General features: G+C 43.4%; 2 protein-coding genes across 2 annotated transcripts in view; one reads left to right on the top strand and one right to left on the bottom strand.

The window, feature by feature from the left end:
• The window catches only part of TBATA (thymus, brain and testes associated), a 77,584-nt gene extending 69,830 nt beyond the window's left edge, over positions 1-7,754 (bottom strand). Inside the window, exons 1-4 of the mRNA XM_006889040.1 lie at positions 7,743-7,754; positions 5,857-6,072; positions 5,035-5,559; positions 1,507-1,598 (exon numbers count right to left, since the gene is read on the bottom strand). Coding sequence (XP_006889102.1) covers positions 1,507-1,598; positions 5,035-5,559; positions 5,857-6,072; positions 7,743-7,754 — 845 coding nt within the window. The remainder of the gene's footprint in view (positions 1-1,506; positions 1,599-5,034; positions 5,560-5,856; positions 6,073-7,742) is intronic.
• The window catches only part of SGPL1 (sphingosine-1-phosphate lyase 1), a 95,258-nt gene continuing 82,264 nt past the window's right edge, over positions 7,753-20,746 (top strand). The window contains exon 1 of the mRNA XM_006889039.1: positions 7,753-7,836. Within this exon, the coding sequence (XP_006889101.1) occupies positions 7,753-7,836 (84 nt within the window). The remainder of the gene's footprint in view (positions 7,837-20,746) is intronic.

Genomic DNA, 20,746 nt, shown 5'->3' with positions numbered 1-20,746 from the left:
GCGATTGGCACAGGACAGAGCGGAGTTTAGGGCTATTGTACATAGGGTTGCTATGAGTCGCAGGCGACTCGACGGCACATAACAACAACAACAACAATTGTTGAGTACCCTGTTATGTATTAGAGCAGTTCCTCAACAAATATCCAAATTGTCAGCATATGATATCTGTTCTTTAAATACATACAGAAGCAAGTTATCTTTAAAACCAGACTCCAGCACAATCCAATCCTAACTAGCTTCTCCAGTCTTTCCTTCATTTTCATTACTAACTGGATCACAGAACTTAATCCTAGGAACCCCCTCCACATTATAGATCAGTTACTTTTCCATACCACTAATCTTTGGCTACAGGATTCTCTTCAAGACTTTACCCTTGACCAAGCATCTTTTTTTATTTTCTGCCTATTCTTCCTCCTCTAAATATGAGATCTCTGTTCCTCATCATCTTTGCCATAATGATCACTGAAACTCTCTCCGAATCCATCCTCTCTATCAGTACTAGTTCTGCCTTACTGCTTTTCCAAGAGGACCCACTGTGGTCCTCCTGCTAGGTATGCACCCGACCATCCACTACAGATTGGATTATCACCCCCGCCCCAAAGACTGGACCTCAGTCAAGGCTGTTCTATTTCACTCAGCATATAAAACATGACCTATTTTTGACCAGAGGCCCTCTCAATCAAATTCTACAAATATGGCCTTCAATTCTGTCCCAAACCAATATAGTGAGAGTAAAAAGAAAAATTAACAGCCCAAGCTTTATTCTTCCCTTATTATATTTATTTCAAAATATACAGTTCACTCATCAATTCCTCATAATACCGAAATGTCCCACTCCTCTACTAGGCTGAGATATTTTAAGCAAATTTAAAGCTTATGTGAATCTCACCTTCATCCCCAGCCCTAGTTAAATACAACTTTTTCTTCTATGCTTAACTCCTAAAGAAAGTTCTCCCCCCATCTCCATTTTCCCCCTGCCACCCCATCAATTTGATCCTATAATTTGGGATATCTCTAACCCATCAGTAGCTACACATCACACTCCTATTCATATTAAAGTAAAGGACCAAACCTCCTTCCCATGCATTCCCCAGTACCCTATCAGTATAGGACATCTCCAAGGGCTGAAACCCACTATAACTGAGTTCCTTAAAACCAATATTTTAATTGCCACTCATTCTCCTTACAACATTCCTATACTTTCAGTAAAGAAACCAGATGGCTCATACCACCTCGTTCAAGATCTCTAAGATATCAATAATTTCGTACAACCAGTACATCCAGTAGTCCTTAACCCGTATACTTTCCTCTCCATCATACCCTCTCTTCAATGGTGGGATGGCTTACTGCCCTTTGTACTTCTAATACTATTATTCATTCTTGCATTAACCTGCGGGACAGGATTACTCAAATTTTTTTACTAATTGTTTGCAGAAGCAGTTTCGTTCATATACTAACAAAACCATCAGTAAAACCGCTCCCTCTAAATTAGACAGGATAACATACACATTTCCCTTAAACCCCACTATGCCCTTATCCAGCAGGAAAAAGCCAGAAGACCTCATCACCCCCATCACCACAAAGGCGGGAATGTTAGGCTAAAAAGGAAAATGGAGGTTGAAGCCCAACTCAGAAATCCCTATGTCAGGAAATTTTCCGAAACCAAAACTCAGAAAATACTATGTCAGGACATTCCCCAGAACCAGAATTCAGAAATTCCCGTATCAGGACATTTTCCAAAACAAGAAACATTATGCACCAATGAGCAATGTCAACTCATCTCACAATCCCCCAAAATATACTTGCTAAAACCCCATATAAGCCCCCCTAAACCTAGCCCCCAGTACTACTTACCTCTACCTTGGCGTGGTTCTTAGCTTCATTCCAGAATCTTTCAGGAGGAAGTTGGGAAAGTGGTTACAAGGTGGATATTGCATTCAATGTCATAAACATAATGTCTATTAGTTGAATGGAAAGCCATCTCAAATCACAGCCAAAAGCTTAAAAATGCTTTAAAAAATAATAAAATGGGAAAGAGAATCTGTGGTCAATTCTCCTCTGCCTGCCAACATGGCCACTAGGAGTTGGAACTGGCTTGATAACAATGACTATGGATGGGTGGGTTAGCTCTGTTGCTGTGTTGTTGTTAAGTGCCGTTGAGTCACAGGTGACTCATAGCGACCCTATGAAAGTCCTGGACACCTCCTATATAACTTCCGTCCTCTCTCCAGGTTCATAGGGTTTCCAGAGGCAAGCTATTATGGAAGTGGATGCCACTCCTGCTTCCAAGCTTGTTTTCATTAGGGAGCTTCACCAAACACTGTCCACCATGGGTAACCATTATCACGTTTGACTCATCAGTGTAACAGTATTCGGCTTCACAGCAACCACGAGTTACCTCTGTACAGCAAGTGGACAGACCAGGGCTATACGACCTAGAAAAATGTTTCACCAAATACAATTAAAGGCAGGCCTGAGGGCCGCGAAGTAGAGTCATCCACATTTGGCTTGGGAGCATGGCTTTCCCTCCACTAAGCCCACTGCTCTTTCTATGCTGTTGGTGGTGTTGTTGTTAAGTGCCGTCAAGTCACAGGCGACATGGCGATCCTATGAACAAAAGTCCTGGACACCTCCTGTATAACTTCCGTTCTCTCTCCAGATTCATAGGGTTTCCAGAGGCAAGCTATTATGGAAGTGGATACCACTCCTGCTTCCAAGGGTTAACTCTAGCATCCTTTTTTGTTGGTATGTCCTGTCCAGCTGGAACAGACTCAGCTGACCCTCCAGCTGGTTTTCAGATTCTGTATCTCTCACAGGAGGAGATTGCTAATTTTTCTCTTGAACAGCAATTGGTGGATTAGAATCGCTGGCCTTTGGGTTGGCAGAACAACTCCTTATCAATAGACCACTGGAGCTTCTAACATCATTTAGTTCTAATTAGCAAGGAGTACATTTTAGATGTTCAAAGTACAAACTCTGAAGCCTTTGCTTCCCATGTTAACTCCAATCCTCTCTTGCATGTCTTTGGGATCTCAGTTTGCTTTTCCTGGGTCAAGTGACTTTCCCCCTGTGGGCTTTGTTGTCGTTAAGTTGCTTCCGACTCATAGTTTCTCTGTGGTGTTGTTTTTATGTGCTGCTGAGTTAGAACCAATTTAACTCGCGTTTGGACTCAAAGCTAGACCCTCCAGCAGATTTTTTCTAAGGCTGTGAATTACATGGGAGGAGACTGTCCATCTTTCTCCTGCAGAGCAACTGTTAGATTTGAACTGGTATTCTTTGAGTTGGCAGCACAACTTCTTACCACTAGGCTACCAGAGCTCCCATCATAGTTATTCTAGATGTTACAGAGTAGAACTGTGCTTATAGGATCCCTAGGACTCTGACTTTTCAGAAGCAAATTGCCAAGCCTGTCTTTTAAAACACCTTTGGATGAGTTTGAACTTCCAAGCACTTGTAACCCATCACTTAACAACTTGGAGAACAAGTGTTCAGATTCATAAATTGGAGATGATGGGACTCATCTGATCTGGGGAAGTCAGGACATAAATGAGGCTTTGTGTAGTTTGTGACAAGGTACAGTATCTTGCATAGTTGTTGACAAAGTTATTAAAGGACATAATTAGACACTTCACCAAAGAAGGTGGTCAGATGATCAACAAACACATGAAAAAATGCTCAAGATCAATAGCTTTGAGAGATATAAATTAAAACAATAACAAGATATCATCGCACCCCAACAAAAATAGCAATATACTAAATAAGACATTAAATAACAAATGTACTGAATAAGACATTAAATAACAAATGCCAGTGAGGATGTGGAGGGATTAGAATTCCTAATTCATTGTTGGTGGGAATGTAAAATGGTGCAATCTCTACAGAACACAGTATGGCATTTCCTTATAAAGTTGGGAAAACAAATACTATGTGATCCAATAATTCCACTATTATATCAGAAAGAAATAAGGATGGCATCATAAACCTACTCACACACGATTATTGCGGCACTGTTTATTTATTTATTTTTTCCCCAGCACTGTTTATAATAGCAATGAGTTGGAAACAGGAACCAGGGCACTTGGTTAAAGAACCTGCTATGATCACACAAAGGAGTATTGTTGTTGTTATTGTTATGCACCGTCGAGTCATCACTATAAAAAAATGCACTATGGAGCATCACTATAAAAAAAAAAGGAAGAATTCGTAAAAATATTGCACAGTATGAATGAAACTAGAACAAATTAAGTGGAGTGATGTAAAACTGTCACTGTGGTCTATTTGGAACCAACTCCCTGACCTTCCTTAGGGTTTTCAGAGGCTGTAAATTGCACAGGAGGAGCTGGTGAGTTCTACATGCCAGTGAGGCACCTTGTTTGGGATAGTAGTGCATTGCGCTAACGCTAGTAAGGTATCTGTTGTCGCTATGTACCATCGAATTGGAACTGACCCGTAGCTGACCCTCCAGCAAGTTTTCAGAGGCAGTAAATCTCATGGGAGGAGAAGACTTATCTTTCGCTTCAAGAACTACCTAGTGGTGGATTTGAACCGCATGCCTTTGCACTGGCAGCATACTTTCTTACCACTAAGCCACTAGAGCTCGTTGATAAGGAATATAAAAAAAGCTAAGAAAGGAATCAATCAATCACAGAATCAAAGAATACACAGAATCAATCTTTGAGGGGTAACACAAAAATTGTGTTAAAAAATAGGCTAATTAAAAAAAATGCTTTCTGGCGAGCTCTGGTGGCCTAGTGGCAAGAAGCTGCACTGCAATCCCAGAGGTGATCGGTTTGAATCCACCAGATGCTCTGCTGGAGACGGGGACAATTTCCTCCTGTAGCAGTCAGATCCGATTTGACGGTACACACAAAAAATAATGAAATAAAATAAATTTAAGAAAAAAAATGCTTTCTCCCTAAGCCATTGTAGTGTTCTCCCTATTGTAGCAGTCTTCCTCCCAAAATAGCCCCATCTCTTTAGGAGGTAGGTTTTGAACTTCCCCGGGAGGGCTTGGCCACCCCCGTGCCCCCGCACCTGCCCAGGGCCACAGCGACCCGCCCGCATCCCGCCAGCAGGAGGCGCGCAAACCCTGCGGGTCAGGCGTGTAGCCTGGGCCTCGCAGTGGGGTCCGGACGTGCGCGTGACCGACGGCGGGGCCGCGCACGCCGAGCGCTCAGAGCGCAGAGCCGGCGCCGCTGGAGCTGTTTCCGGGCGGGGCGGGGCCGCGCCGCCGCCGCTGCTGGATCTGCAATCTCGGCTGGCGCGACCGTGCGGCAGGGGGAGCTCGAGTCCGAGGCGCGTGAGCCGGTCGCGCGTGAGAGGTGCGGGAGGTGGAGCCCAGCCGGCTGGAGAGTGGCCGAAGCCGGGAAGAGGGGAAGGTGGTTCCGGTGTGGGAAGGTGGAAGTGGACGGGGTCACGGGGCGAAAAGAGCAGATTGCGAGCTAAAGAAGAAGAGCCGATTCTGAGCTGGACAGCGGGGACGAAGGAAGGCGAAGACCGCGGAAGAGGACGCGGTGTCAGGTCGGAGAGGATGTGGCGAAGTCGGGGGGCAGCGTCAGCCTGGGGAATGGAAAGGAGGGACGGGGGTGGGGGTAAAGGGCAGCGTGATCGGGGATCCACGCTGAGTCTGGGAAGGATCGGGAAGGGGGGCGGGGCCCGATTGGGAAAGGGGTCGGGATCGGGGTGGGGAGCAGGGGCTGCGACCTGACAGGTGGGGGCGTGACTGAGAGAAGAGCTGGTGCAGAGCAGAGGTCTCGGGGCGGGGGGGACAAGCTCTCGGGAGGAATGAGGCGGAGTGGAGGGAGGCAGAGGGGGTGCAGGGAGTGTGGGGTGGTGTCAGCTGAGATTCTTCCCAACTTTAGGGTTAGATGGAGGGAGGGATGATCTCCGAAGGGACTCCGATGGTGGCCGCCGGCTGCTGGGACCTGCTGCCTCCACGCCCGCCTGTGGGCAGCGCAGGTTGAAAGGGCCGGGCTTCTGGGCCCGGGGCCGGGGGCGGGCCGGGCGTGTCCCCCGGTGTCCACCTGAGTGGCGAGCTCTGTGGGATCCTGGGCCTTTGATTCGCTTGGTCGTCTGTGGGCGGGAAGCACGGGTCTGGCCAGATCCCGATTCGCCGACTGGTTGGCCTGGGGTGGGGTGTGAGAGCTGAGCGTGAAATCTGAGCCCTCAAAGGAGGCTGAGAACCATTTCTTGACTGCTCTGGCGGATCAAGGCGGGCTGACCCGACAGTTTAAAGCTTTCGAAGTAAACAAACCTGGTTCCCTTTTACAGAGGAAGGCAGGAAGAGGAAGATGCCTACCACAGACCTTCTGATGTTGGTGAGTCCTTCCCCGACCTCCTCCTCGCCACAAAGCCCCTGTCTCTTCGGATTTCTTTTGATCCAAAGAAACTGAGAGTGTGGACTCTGTGCTTGAGACTTGCTCTGGGGCAGCAGAACTTTCGCCACGATGCACCAACATATGTAGATCTTTTTAGTAATTTTATTTTCGATTTGTCTTTTCAATTGATAAGTGTTTTCCAGATTCGAGCTATGTCTGCCTGAAAAGTAGACCTCATCTCTTGTCTAGAGTTGAAGAAGCATTTGTCTTCATCTGTATGTACTAAATGAGATGGTTTCACATCATCTCTCTGTAGTGGACAAGTATTTATTGAATTGAACTCTGAATCTGGGTTTTTGTTGGGCCAAGATGGCTGCTTTGGTGGACATTGCTTTCTGGTCTTCTGGAAATCCTTCTTTGATGGATTTTGGTTGGGTTTTGTTTTTTTTTTTTTTGTTTTAATTCTTTCACTGATCAGGGAGAAAGGTTATCAACAGATGAATGTTTACTAATAAAACACATTTTATTTTTGGGATATCAGTGATGTCATGGAGATCTGTCATAGTTCTAGCAAGCCCCACAGCTTTTAGATAGTGGTATAGAAAAAAGGTAAAAGTTTAGTTTCTAAGTTTAGTTTTATAAGTGGTTTTATGAGTTTGGTAATATTTTTGTGCAAGATTGTTGATTGTTGTTGCCTAATTTCCGAGTCTAGATTGGTTGGAACCACAGCTGACCCTCTAGCGGGTTTTCAGAGGCAGTTAATAGCACAGGAGATTGCACATCCTTCTCCCACAAAGCAGCTGGTAGCCTCGAACCTTGAGCCTTTGGGACTGCAGCACAGCTTCTTGCCACTAGGTAATTTAAATACACCTGTCCATCTCTAACCATCCCACAGAATTGATTGGTGTCACTGGGAGATTAGCAAAAACTGGTGGCCTAGTAGATAAGTGTTACACCACCAACCCTGGGGCAGGCAGTTAGAATCCACCAAATGCTCAGAGAGATCCTCCTTTGCGATTTCCAGCCTTCGAAAACCCGCTGGAGGATCAGCCGTTAATTGGTTCTGACTTGAAGGCATATTAACAACAACGATAGTGAAGTTTTCACATAATTATTGTTTGTTTCCTGTTGTGACATATCTTAAAAGGTCTGCAGGAGAAATGAAAAGAGAGGTAAAAGAACTTGTGATTACTTCTTGTTTGAGGTGGGGAGCAATGGTGATTTTAACTTGTGAGAAATGGATACTTAGTTATACACCCATCCTAGTGAAGAAGTTGACTAAAAGCGTTTCTTACCCAGGCTTCTTGGATTCTCAGTAGGTAAATTGTTGTTGTCAACTGTCATCCAGTCCAGTTGGAATGACTCATGGCTGACCCTCCAGCAGATTCTCAGAGGCAGGAAATTGCACAGGAGGAGATGGTTTACCTTTCTCCCCATGGAACTGCTGGTGGATATGAACAGCGTGCCCTTGGGTTTGCAGTACAGCTCTTTTACCACCAAGCCACACGAGCTCCCTAAGGTAACGAATAGCCGGATGGAATTTTTAATTCCTAGTGCGAGCTCTGGTGGTCTGGTAGCAAGAAGCTGCACTGCAGTCTCCAAGGCAAGTGGTTCAAGGCCACTGGTTACTCTGCTGAAGAAGGGTGGGTGGTCTCCAGCCATGTGATTAACTACCTCTGAAAGCCTTGGAAACCTGACTGAGGGTTGCTGGGACTCTGACCTTGACTTGCTGCTGGCGCCTGGGGTATTTCAGTAGGTGTAAAAAAGAGAGAGAGAAAAGAGCAGTATGTGTTTATATTAGAAAAAACTGAAACTAAGCAAAAGAAAGCACCTTTCCTCATCTACTTCTCCCCAAAAAATAATTTCCGTCACATCACCAACCTTCCAGTGTGTTTTCAGGGGCTGTGAATTGCCTGAAAGGAGAGAGCCCATCTTTTTCCTGCAAATCAGCTGCTGGATTCAAACTGGTACCTTTGGGTTAGATATGGATAAGTATATGTATTTCAAATATAGATTCTCTATGTCAGTATACAGAGATACAATTAGTAGTTTTTGGGCCTATCTGTTCCCTTTAATGGAACAATTTGCTTTTATTCAGCATATTAACTTTGGAGTTGGTTTTGTTTTGAATTTATAGCCACCCCAACTTTCGCTTACTTACCTTGTAATCTCGACTTGTTTAGGAGTGTTATTATAGTAGCTGCTATCAGTAACTAATTCACATAGATATGATTAGCCCTTGAAAATCATCACTTTTTGAAAACAGCATACTTATTACATGAGGTGTTGGCACTGGAACAATTTTGTCATCCCTTCCTTGAACTGTGCTGTGGTAGGTGTTTAGTGGGACACTAAACCAGAATGGTCAGAGGTCAAAGTCTGCCTCCAAGTATTTTATGATTTTAAGATATGTTCTTTGTCTTCTAACTGGAAAGAAAAGGCCCAAAGGAATGAAAAGTACCCTCCATGCATAGCAGCATTTCATAGAACATTAGAACTAGGAACTGTTCTAAAAGTTCAGTGATGCCATTTATGTTGTGCATGATGAATCCTTTTTAGGTTTCCATTCTGTTGGGAAAGAAGGTGGGGAAACAATATAACATATAAGAAGATCAGCATAGATCTGATGTTGTTGTTATTACAACCCTATGTACAAGAGCCTTAAACCCTGCTCTGTCCTGTGCCAATCTCACCGCCTCTGACACACCTACTCCCATTTCCCCAGTCACTGAATCAATCCATCTCATCGGTCGGGGGTCTTCCTATCCTGCACTGTCCTTCCACCCTCCCAAGCATGACGTCCCTCTCCAAGGACTGGTCCCTCCTTGCAACATGCCCAAAGTATATCAGATGAAGTTTCCAAGGAGCAGCCTGGTTTAACCCTTTCCAGGACAAACCTGTTTGTTCTCCTAGCAGTCCCTGGTATATGCAACACTCTTCTCCAGATAGCTACCATTTATTGAGCACATGTGTTAAGTACAGGAATAAATACCCTAATATAATTATTCACATTTTATAAAAGCCTTTATAAAAATATGTCGATGTTCTCCTTTCCCACCACTGCTGGTGTTACTCATTGGGACTTACAGTGATGATATGGCAGAGGAGAATTGCTCCATGGTTCCAAGGATGGCAATTTTTTTTTTTAACTCCTAACCTGGAGGTGGGGTGGAAATAGATAAAGAGTAAGTTGGAGGCAAGTGATTTGCCTTAGGCTGCACAGCACTCAGTTGGTGGGGCTCCTTTCAGCCCCAGTTGGTGTGTCTTCAGGTTCCCACATGGAAGGGACAGCTGTTGTTTGGCATTGTGACTTGAAGGGCCCAGCATTTGGGGAGAGGGAACGGGGAGGCGGTTGGAAATGGGTGTACACGGCCCTTTTGTCTTCTAGTATAGCCTTGTCTGAAAAACTTTGTCTACCATGGAATCTTCTTGTTTTCCTTTACGTTGGTTAGGGCACGACATTGAAATGTTAAATATTGTGTCTATGATTATGATGATAGTCTTTGCAATACTTTCCACCTGTTTCTCTCAGAGACTAAAATGAGTGAGCTGTAGGCATCCAATGGGAATTGCAAAGCTTTCAGAGGGAATTCAAGGCAGGCAGTTTTGCAGTCTTTCTCCACGTGGGCAATCATCCTTTCAAACTCTCTCTATACCTCTGGATTGTCAAGGAGTCGTCTCACTTGCCAAGTTGCCAGATACTGTTAGCTTTTAGGGAAGAAGGGAGCCCTGGTGGGCTCGTCGTAGGGAGTTGTGCCCGTGGTTTGAAGAACTCCAGGAAACTAGCAGTTAGGGTCTGAAAGGTCACGACCTTGAATACCCATGAAGCAGTTTTGCTTAACATGTGTGGGGGTTCCTGGCAGTGGAGAGAGTTTTGGTTCTCACACCTGCAGAGATAGCAGCCGTATTGAGTGGGTAGAAGTCTAGGACGCCAGCACACAGCCTTATGCACACAACCCTACCACAAAAAATCATCTAGCCTGGGACGGCAGTGCAGCTGAGGTTGAGAAACCATTGTTTAGGCTGCCTGAACATCGATAACTGGATATCCTTGTACTTGGTGGATTCCCAGGTGTGGGGGGTGAGTCTTTCCTGGGAATTTGATCAATTGTTATTTATGATATTTATTTTCTTAAACGAAGCCTAGTGCAGGAGAGGAAGATGTGGATGAGATGGATTGACACTGTAACTTGGATATTGGGGTAGGTATGTTGGCGACAGCAATACTGGCTCAGGATAGAGCAGGGTTCAGAGCTATTGTACATAGATAGAGTCACTTTGAGTCTCAGGTGACTCAATGGCACATAACTGCTTTAGAAAATAAATTGGAGAGTGTGTAGTACAGTCTTCTATCTGGGTCTGAGAACTTTATCTTTGAACCTTGAGTTTTTTGGTTTATTTTAGGGACTCATGGCTTTCCAAATGTTTAAATGGGAATCGAGTGAGAAAGTGAAGGATCTACTCTGAAAGCTTGTTTCTGTTCTGTCAGCCTCCTGACCTGTTTGTAAATTAGCTGGAAAACAGCGGATGCACGTGAGACAGAGGAAATGCTTAAAAAGTTAACATTTGAGTGGCTATAGTGGGGGGACTCTGTTTGGCACTGTTTCAGCCTTTTAAGTGAAGCAGAACCCTCACAAAAAGTAGGACTTCTTTTGCCTTGGGAGACTGCACAGGAGAGTTGTAAATAAGCTCTAAATCCTCCTGGTTTGCCTGGTTTTGTGTTAGGAGTTTTTAGTAACATTTACTTTCTTAATTAGATTTTTTGTCCAATCTAATATTACACACAGTTTGCACATACTGGTGACACAACTGGAAATCAGTCTGGGATTAAGAAATTTTCTACAGGGAATTGGTTTGCAGCCTTTGGTTCACGTGTGTCAATATATAGAACCCAGTTACTGAGAGGAAACCTCCTGTTGTGGGAAAAGGGGAGATTGGAGCCCCCTCAGGAGAAAGACATGGAAGGCTGCCAGTGGTTTGTAGGAAAGATCCATTGACTTTCCCCTACTTCAAGAGTGTGGGTGAGGAGTGAAGGGATATTGGCAAAGGCTGGGCAGGTGAAGGAACACCTCAGTGCTGCAGCAGCAGAGAACCATTATCACCTCCAGGCCTGAGGGGCAAGGTGGAGAAGTGACTTCGGCCCAGGGACAGCTTAGCTGGCATTGTCTCTGTTGTGGAGAGTCCTGGTCCAGCTAGTCTTCTTGTCTTGGCAACAGAAAGCGGGTCAAGGGAAGAGATGCAGCAGGCTGCTCCTTCTCTTCTCACCCTCCTCCCTCCTTCCGGAGGGATCCTCCCATTGCTCAAACCCACCTGAAAATGAGAGACATAGGGAAGCGGGGTGATTTCATGAGTTAGTGGCCTTGTGTTCACACAGCCGAGTTGGAACAGGTGGCAGGTGGATCGGGAGGAATAGAGGGAGAATATCAGCTGAAGTGACAGGAATTAGGTCGGGTTAGTGTTTGGAGCAGTCTTAAGTAAGTCCCAGATTGGGACTGACAGAGAAGAGGACTGTTCCCACTGATAGTAACAGCATTTGACTCAGAGGCCTTTGGCAAGCTCAGAGCGGTTTGGTTCCAGTAGTAGCCTTAGAATCTTAATTGCCCAGTGGCCTTTAGAAATCCTGTGGTTCAGCTTCCCTCGCTCTAGGAATCCCTGCCCCTTAAGCTGCTAGAAGTGGGTGTGGCCGTGTTCTTAGGGCATCTCTTCCATTGGACGATTTTACCTGTTGTAGTTTTTCATTGTCTGAATCGTGGCACGCATGAGTTAAGAATTATTCCATCCAGGTAAAACCGAAAAATACTAAGTTATCTATCTATCTATCTATCCTATAAAATGAACACTAGAGATGGCTCTGAAAATTTCCTTCTTGAATTAAGAAGTAGTCTGGGACTTGTTAGATGTGAAATGCCCTTTATTTAAAACAATAATTTCTCTGTAGAGAAATCTCAGATCTCTTTTAGTATTAAAAAGGCCCCATCAGCGGTTGAGCTTAGAACTGTAAAACACTGTTTGTGGTAGTTTATTCCCAAATTAAAGTCGTAATCCTCTGGAACTCTTTGGAGTCTAAATTTGTGTTGTGATCTATTTACACTCAGTATTGGGGAGACCCGATTCTCTGTAGTCTTTTTCCAAAGACATTTTAAATTCACTCTTTTGAAATGCCTTCTAATAGATGGATCTAAAAAAAGGAATAGATTGAGCCTTTGAGACAATTGAAGCAAATAGAAATTCTGTTTTCAGACAAGGAGGGAATTGTGGGCTAATGTGAAACTCCTATGGAGGATGTGTCCCCTGTCTCCCTTATAGCAGCCAGAATGCAGGCATCCTAAAATTCTAAGTGCTTTGCTAAGACTGTAACCACAGCAGTCAATAGCAGTGTATCAGGATGGCAGAAATCAGATCTATGATCTGTAAACATTTGTAAGGAACTGTTTTACTTACTTAGGTAGGTGAGTAAAGAGGTACTTGAAACTTTCTGATTGATTCTGGGCATTGCTGAAGGCTAAGAGCTGACTTGAAATTTGTCCTACCTATTGAAGAACAGTTCTCTGTTACCTTGTATCTTACTAACATTTTTTAAAAATAATATGATGTAGGCATGGGAAATCAAGTTACTTAGAACCTCTCCCTATGCTACCTTTGAGACTTGACTTGGGACTCTGAATGTTGATTTTTTTTCAGCTGCTTCCTGAGGAAGGAAGGAAAATGTTTTTCATCAGTTATTTAATAAAATAGTTATTGTTTATTACATGCAGTTATTTTTTTATTATGTTTTATCTAGTGTTCTTATAACAGAATAACCTCAAGTGGGAAGCATTAACAAATGAATTCTCTCACAGTTCGGTGTGTTGTGGTTGATTGCTGTCAGGTCGAGGTTGACTCATCACAACTCTATGAACAAAAGACCTAATGCCTTTCCATAGCTATCATTGTTTATCCAAGTTCACAGAGTTTCCAGAGGCATATGGTTTAGCAAGTGGATGCCACTCCTGCTTCCCAAACTGTTTTACAACTGAGAGCTCCACCACACATTGTCTACACTGGGAAACCATTATGGTATTTGATATCCCTCTGGCACAAGGTTCAACATCATGGCAAACCCAGGTTACTTCATAAAGCAAATTGACAAAGAGTGATGTGCAAAGTAGAAGAGTGTTCCTCCAGATATAACAGCACTAGTCTCATTTAGCAGTGGTTAAGTGTTGTTGAGTCGAATATGACTCAGAGTAAGCTCTGCATAAAAGACCTGAACTCTGTTCTATAATGAACATCATTTCTATAGGGCTACAAATCTGAATTCAGAGTGTGGGATCCAGGAGAAGACAGCTCTAGAGAGAGATGCTTGTCTCTTGAACCACTGTTGCTGAGTAATTTCCGTGTGGGTAGGCATCTACTCTATTTCTGCATTCTCTTTGTGTTGTACTTATTTAAATCTCTTTTATATCTCCAAAGAAATTGAATCAAAACTGGCCCCAAAAGCATCTTGTCTTGTTAACATAACAAAGGTAGCCCATCCCCAAATGGGATTTTAACTACTGCTATAATTAACTAAATTAACTCAATGCTTTTGAGTCAGAACTAACTCATAGCCAACCCCTCTGGTGGGTTTTCAGAGGCTATAAATTGCATGGGAGGAGATTTCCTGTCTTTCTTCCACAGAGCAGCTGGTGGATTTGAATGAAGAGCTTTGGGTTGGCAACACAGTTTCTTACCTGCTAGGTACCAGAGTTCCAGACCACAGGTATATAGAAGTTAGGATTTGCAACACATTTTGTAGGGACATAGTTCAGTCCATAATGTTCTACCTTTTTGTCCCTCAAAATTCCTTTTCTTGTCACGTGCAAAATCCATTCACTCCAGCACATTATCCCGGAAGTGTTAAATCAATTCCATGTCTAAAATTTCTTCTTTTGCATTATCTAATGCAAATATATTATGAGTAGGTTGCATTCCATCCTGGAAAAAATTTCTCTTCATTACTGAACCTGTGAAATCTAGATTGTAAATGATGTGTACAGTGGTGAAACAGATACAAAGTAGATATTTCCATTACAAACGGAGGAAAGTGGAAGATAAAAGGGAATGACAGACATAAAAGCAAACCCAGAATCTAGCAGAAGAATTTACATTAGTTCTCAAAGTCAGAAAGCCATTCTCTGCACTTTAAGCCAAATGGAAATAGTCACGTCCTCTGGAATGACAACTGGTCCCTCACCTTCTCCTAGTCTGTGTGTGGACTCTGTCTTCATGGCCCCAGAAGATCCCATTCTTTGGCCCTTTGGCCACTTAAGCTTTGGACACCAGCCCATCCTCTTGGCCACAATGAGTGGAAGCTTCACACCCCAGAACTAAATTGGTGACTTTCTGACTTTGAAATCTAGGAGGCAATGATCTTACCCTTTTAGCCCCTAGAGGTTATAGCCCCACCCTTTGAGACCCAGAGGTCAAGGCTTCACCCTTTGAGACAGACTCAGTTCTGATTTCCTTGCCCAGTACAGGTCAGCAGTTCTGTCTCCATGCTGTTCCAAGGATGTTTCTGTTCTGTTCTTGGAGGATAACAGCGCTTCTAGGATATGTCTCTTTCTGAAGAATTCCAAGAGGAAGTCACCTTCCTCGCCTTTGATTCTTTCTGTCCCCTTCCATCTGCATTTTGTGCAGTGTTAATTGGTTAGCTCCATCAGTCACAGGCTTAATTTCCTGAAGAGATTTTTTTAGCTATTCCCTTATCTTTAGTTTGTATTTAGATCTTTAAGTTGTGTTTGCATTTTGCACTGCCCATTTTGACATCTGACACATCTTACAAAAGGGTTTATATATCTTTTGTTAGCTGGGAGTAGGGTTTGAACAGCTGATTAGTACACTCTTTCTAATGGATGTATGGTGACTTCTGGCCATCTCCTTTGTCTCTTTTATCTTGTCCCAGTCTGTTGTCTTGCTACATTCTTTGAGAGTCTGTTTTTATTGCCATATAGCCCTCATTCCTTGAGGATTGGTTTCTATTGTTATATTGCCACAGTCTTTGTCAAGACCAGTTCTGATTGATCTCCTTTGTCAGCCTGTCCTTTGCTATTCTCTGTCATTACCTCCAGAATTTAGAGATATAGCCCCAAAGGATTGGGCCTTTGGGTTGCCTACACAGGCAGTGAATGTAAATCCTATTAAAGTAGCTGTTAAGCTTGAAATAGATTATCCAAAACAGAGACAATATAAAATATCTCCTGAAGGCTGGAGAGGTCTGGCCCCTATAATTAGACGATTAAAAGAAACTGGTTTAATTACTGAAATGACTTCTCCTTATAACATTCCTATATTTGCTGTAAAAAACCCAATAGTAAATGGAAGTGGCAGATACAGAGGAATTTAAAGAAATAACATATGAGCAAGAGCCTATGGTGATGAAGGAAGAAGTTCAAGCTGCTTTGAAGGAAATAGCAAAAAATAAGGCCCCAGGAATAGATGGTATACCAATTGAAGTATTTCAGATAACAGATGTTGCCCTGGATGTGCTCACCAAGTTGTGCCAAGAAATCTGGAGAACAACCACTTGGCCAACTGACTGGAAGAGATCTATATTTGTTCCCATTCCAAAGAAAGGTGACCCAACTGAGTGTGGAAACTACAGAACAGTGTCATTGATTTCACATGCAAGCAAGATTCTACTGAAGATTATCCAAAAACTATTAGAACAGCACATCAGCAGAGAACTGCCGAAAGTCCAGGCTGGGTTTAGAAGGGGTCGTGGTACTAGGGATATTGTTGCTGATGTTAGATGGATCTTGGCTGAAAGCAGAGAATACCAGAAGAATGTCTATCTGTGTTTAATTGATTATGCAAAGGCATTTGACTGTGTGGATCATAACAAACTGTGGCTGACTCTGAGAAGAATGGGAATCTCAGAACATTTAATTGTGCTAATGCGAAACCTATACTTGGACCAAGAGGCAGTCGTCAGAACAGAGCAGGGTAACACTGCATGGTTCAAAATTGGGAAGGGTGTACGCCAGGGATGCATCCTGTCTCCATACCTTTTCAACATGTATGCAGAGCAGATTATCTGGAAGGCTGGGCTCTATGAGGAGAATTGTGGCATCAGGATTGGTGGAAGATCTATTAACAATCTGCGTTGTGCAGATGACACAACCCTGCTTGCTGAAACTGAGGAGGACCTCATGCACTTGCTGCGGAGGGTCAAGGACTGCAGCCTTCAGTATGGACTGAGGCTCAATGTCAAGAAGACAAAGATTTTCACTACTGGACCAATTGGCAGCGTCAGGATGGATGGCGAAGAGATTGAGATTGTTCACAGCTTCAGTTTGCTTGGCTCCACAGTCAACACTCTTGGCACCAGCAGTCAGGAAATCAAAAAGCGTATTGCGATGGGACAGTCTGCTGTTAGGGGCCTCTCTAAAGTACTCAGGAGCAGCGGTGTCTCTCTGGAGACTAAGGTGCGCCTGATACAGGCCATGGTCCTTGCAATCACTTGTTATGCATCAGAGAGTTGGACAATGACTTGGGAGGACAGAAGGAGAGTTGATGCCTTTGAGCTGTGGTACTGGAGAAGAGTACTGAATGTACCATGGACTGCCAGGAAAACAAACAGATTCATCTTGGAGAGGATTAAACCAAGCTACTCCTTGGAGGCACGGATTCTGGGGCTTTGTCTGACATACTTTGGACATGTTGCCAGGAGGGACGGGTCCTTGGAGAGGGACATCATGCTTGGGAGGGTGGAGGGACAGCGCAGGAGGGGAAGACCCTCTATGAGATGGATTGATTTGGTGACTGGGGTGATCAGGATGGGTGTGTCAGAGGCAGTGCAGTTGGCGCAGAATAGAGCAGGGTTTAGGGCTGTTGTGCATAGGGTCGCTATGAGTCGGAAACGACTTGACGGCACATAACAACAACAACAACAACAACAAATGGAAGTTGGTCTAGGACTTGAGAACAATAAATGACGTAGTTGTGTTTTTACATCCTGTGGTTCCTAACCCTATACTACCTACAGTAGGCAAAGTGCCAGCCACTTCTACCTATTTCATAGTACTAGATCTTAAAGATGACCTTCTAGTATGTAACCTGTGAGGCCTCAGTTCAGGATACTTGAAAGCACATTAGACTTTTTAGGCAAAGAAGGTTTTAAAGTGTCTAAAGAAAAAGCTCAAGTTTGCCTCCCTAAAGTTCATTTCTTGAGATTCATTTTGGCATATAACAGTAGAAAGCCCTCCCCAGGTTGAGTTGAAACGCTATACAGCCTATCTTCCCCAGTAATTTTTAAAGATGACAGGGTATTGCAAGATAGAGATTCCTCAATTTAGAGAGTTAGCCAAACCCTTCCTTATATGATCAATTAAAAAGGAAGGAAAAAATAGCCTAGAATGGACTACTAAGCATATGTACAAGAAAAGAGGCTCTCTGTGGGCTCCTGTGCTAGGCATTCCCAGTTATAAGCCTTTTATTTTAAAAACTCTCTTCCCTCTGTAACTTGGTTTCTGCCATTGTTAGAACATCTGATTGGAATATTATTGCTTTTAATTTTTCACCCATGTATTTTTAACTTGTTAGTTAAATTTGTGTCTTCTAGGCTGCTACAGTTCTATGTTAAAATAATACCTGTATCCCTAAGCACAATTGATAGCAGTGCATCTAAATTCCAAAATCCATCCCCACAATAGTCTATGTGTTTCCTATTGCCAAAGGGGCCCTTTGGAATAGTGAGAGAAGAGCTTCACCCTGGAACCTACAGCCCCCTTTTCCAGAAGGAAGTAGCTAGGAGAATGCAACATCTCCTCTCTCGGTTGGCAGCATGACTCCTCACTCACCAGACCTCCCTTTCTGCACTTTTCTTGTTGTTGTTGTGTACCATCAAGTCGGAACCAACCTCCAGTGATGCTCCAAAATGTTTTCAGGGGTAGTTAAGTTAATCACACAGGAGAAGATTGTCATCCTTCTCCCACAAAGCATCTGGTAGATTCGAGCTGCATGTGTTAGGGATTGCAGACCAACTTCTTAACATTAGGCCACGAGAGCTCTTTTTATTTAGACATTTTAAAGTGCTTCTAGCTTCAGCCCAATTCCAAAACTGCTTCCATATTTTAGCTGTCTGCTAGAGCAGTACCCCAACCTTTACATACCAAAGCCTGTTGATTTTTGGGGGGGGGGGGGTTAGTTTTTTTGTTGTGGTGTTTTGTTTATTTGTTGGTGTTTTTTTTTCTTCCCAGTTTAAGGTTACTTTTATTAGTATTATTGATGTAGTATTTTGTTATTTTTTTTATTTTACATTGGTTTGCTTACAAATATTGTATGCACTGTGTTTCATACTGTTCTTCATTCACTCAAATTCTATTAGTAATCTAGAGCTGTTGAGATAGCATTACCACAAGTGGATGGCTTTAACAAACAGAAATTTATTTCCTTACGGTTTAGGAGGAAACCTGAATTCAAGGTGTGGACACCACGGAGAGAAACTCTGTCAACTCTGGAGGGAGATCCTTCCTCTGTTGAGCTTTTGTTCCTGGGCGACCTTCGTGTGCCTTGGCATCTCTGCTTTCTCGCGTGTGTTTTGTTTTTTTTTTAACCTCTTTTATATCTCAAAGGAGATTTGACTGAGAACATAAAGTGCACTAATCTCAATCCCAAATAGGATTATAACAAGGGGCATAGATTCTAGGATTTACTACATGTGTTTTCTTGGTGACACGATTCAAACCATGACATCTGCCCTCATTTGATAGTCAACAATGGTTTGTTGCGTTATAACAGTGGTTCTCTCTTTTTTGCAGAGAAATAAAATCAGAGAGTCCACAGAGGATCAGCACTGTGTCAGAGGTCACATAGCTTCTGGGTTCTGAGTGACAGTCAGGATTACAGCTGGAGCCTTAATTACTGGTTTAGACTTCCTGCTCCAGCCCAGCTGTCTGTCAACTTCCATGAACATGACCCCCAAGAAGCCCACGGCAGTCTTGAGAGGGCCTCCAGGGAGGAGGATGTCCTCGTCAGGCAGCCTGAGGGTGTGCTGGCCAGCTGCCAATGACTACACTGTTTTTAAAGTTTTACCCTTGTAGAAGGTAGCAGTACTGTTCATAGACTCTTTGTGTCCTTAGTCAGTTACCACCCTCGTTTCCTAGTTTATTCAGCATTCCTCTACAAATTTCTGAGTTATTCTTAGATACATATGCTTGCTTTCATTTGGATTCCAGAGATTTGCTATTTTTGGAGGTGCAAAGTTTCCTGTCAGCTTTTTCAGACAAAATCTCTCCTTTTTTCCTTTGTGTTGTGATTCGCATTTGCAACACTACTTGACATTCTGTTTAACCATCCATACACATGAATGACAATAACCACAGTGTCGCCTTTCTACCAGTCCTTGTATTCCACACCTTCCCGCCCTCTGAGTTGTGTGCCTGGACAAATACTGCTTCTGCCATTGTATGTGGTTTATTACTATAAGGAGAGGGGTTGTGGCTCACCTGTAGGCCTGATTACTATTTAACTATAAACTAAGACACAGAGGCATGTTTTGTTCTAGCTTTGAGGTATAATTTGGGATTCTTCCCATCTCTATCAGACCAGTAAATGTGGCCATTTTCAAGATTTTGAATTTTGTTGTACATTTTTTACCAACTCTATCCGGGTCTTCTCTGCGACTCCTTTTTAGCACAGTCAGCAGCGTGAGGTCGGCACCACCTAGTTCTTCTGGTCTCCGGGTCATAGAAGTGGAAGCATGGGTGCCTCTTAGTCTTTTGGATGAATTCCACATGGTTTTGGTTTTCTTCTTCTTTGTTCTGGACAGGAAGAGGTCAATAGTTGCACACTGGATGGCTGCTGGAAATCTTTTAAGACCTAGTGGCTTCTCACCACAGTAGGATGCAGAATAAGTTCTCAGTGGACATTTCCTTTGTGTCAGTTGACCTTGATGTCCCCTGAGATTATGGTCCAGAGGCCATCAGACTAGCAACTCCTTCCCTCAGGGTGTTTGGCTACGATTACATGAGTTTATCCCAAGTTGGCTTTAAGATATAGATATGTTTATATAATTGTATTAATTGTGTGTGTGTGTATATATGTATATATAATTGTATTAATTGTGTTTCGTATGAACATTCTTCTATAGCACTGGTCTGTCAGTTTGCTGTACTGAGGTAACTTGGGTTTGCTGTGATATTGAATGCTTTTCCACTGGTGTGTCAAATTGACAGCACAATTGTTTACCCCTAAGCCTCCAGACCTCTTTACACACACCCACACACTCACCAACAAATGGAAGTTGGTCTAGGACTTGAGAACAATAAATGACGTAGTTGTGTTTTTACATCCTGTGGTTCCTAACCCTATACTACCTACAGTAGGCAAAGTGCCAGCCACTTCTACCTATTTCATAGTACTAGATCTTAAAGATGACCTTCTAGTATGTAACCTGTGAGGCCTCAGTT

This window comes from Elephantulus edwardii, unplaced genomic scaffold, assembly GCF_000299155.1.
Source record: "Elephantulus edwardii isolate Elephantulus edwardi_28Jun2011 unplaced genomic scaffold, EleEdw1.0 scaffold00074, whole genome shotgun sequence".
Taxonomy (NCBI): Eukaryota; Metazoa; Chordata; class Mammalia; order Macroscelidea; family Macroscelididae; genus Elephantulus; species Elephantulus edwardii.
Note: the sequence above shows the minus strand (reverse complement) of the source record. Positions and strands in the feature narration are given on the sequence as shown.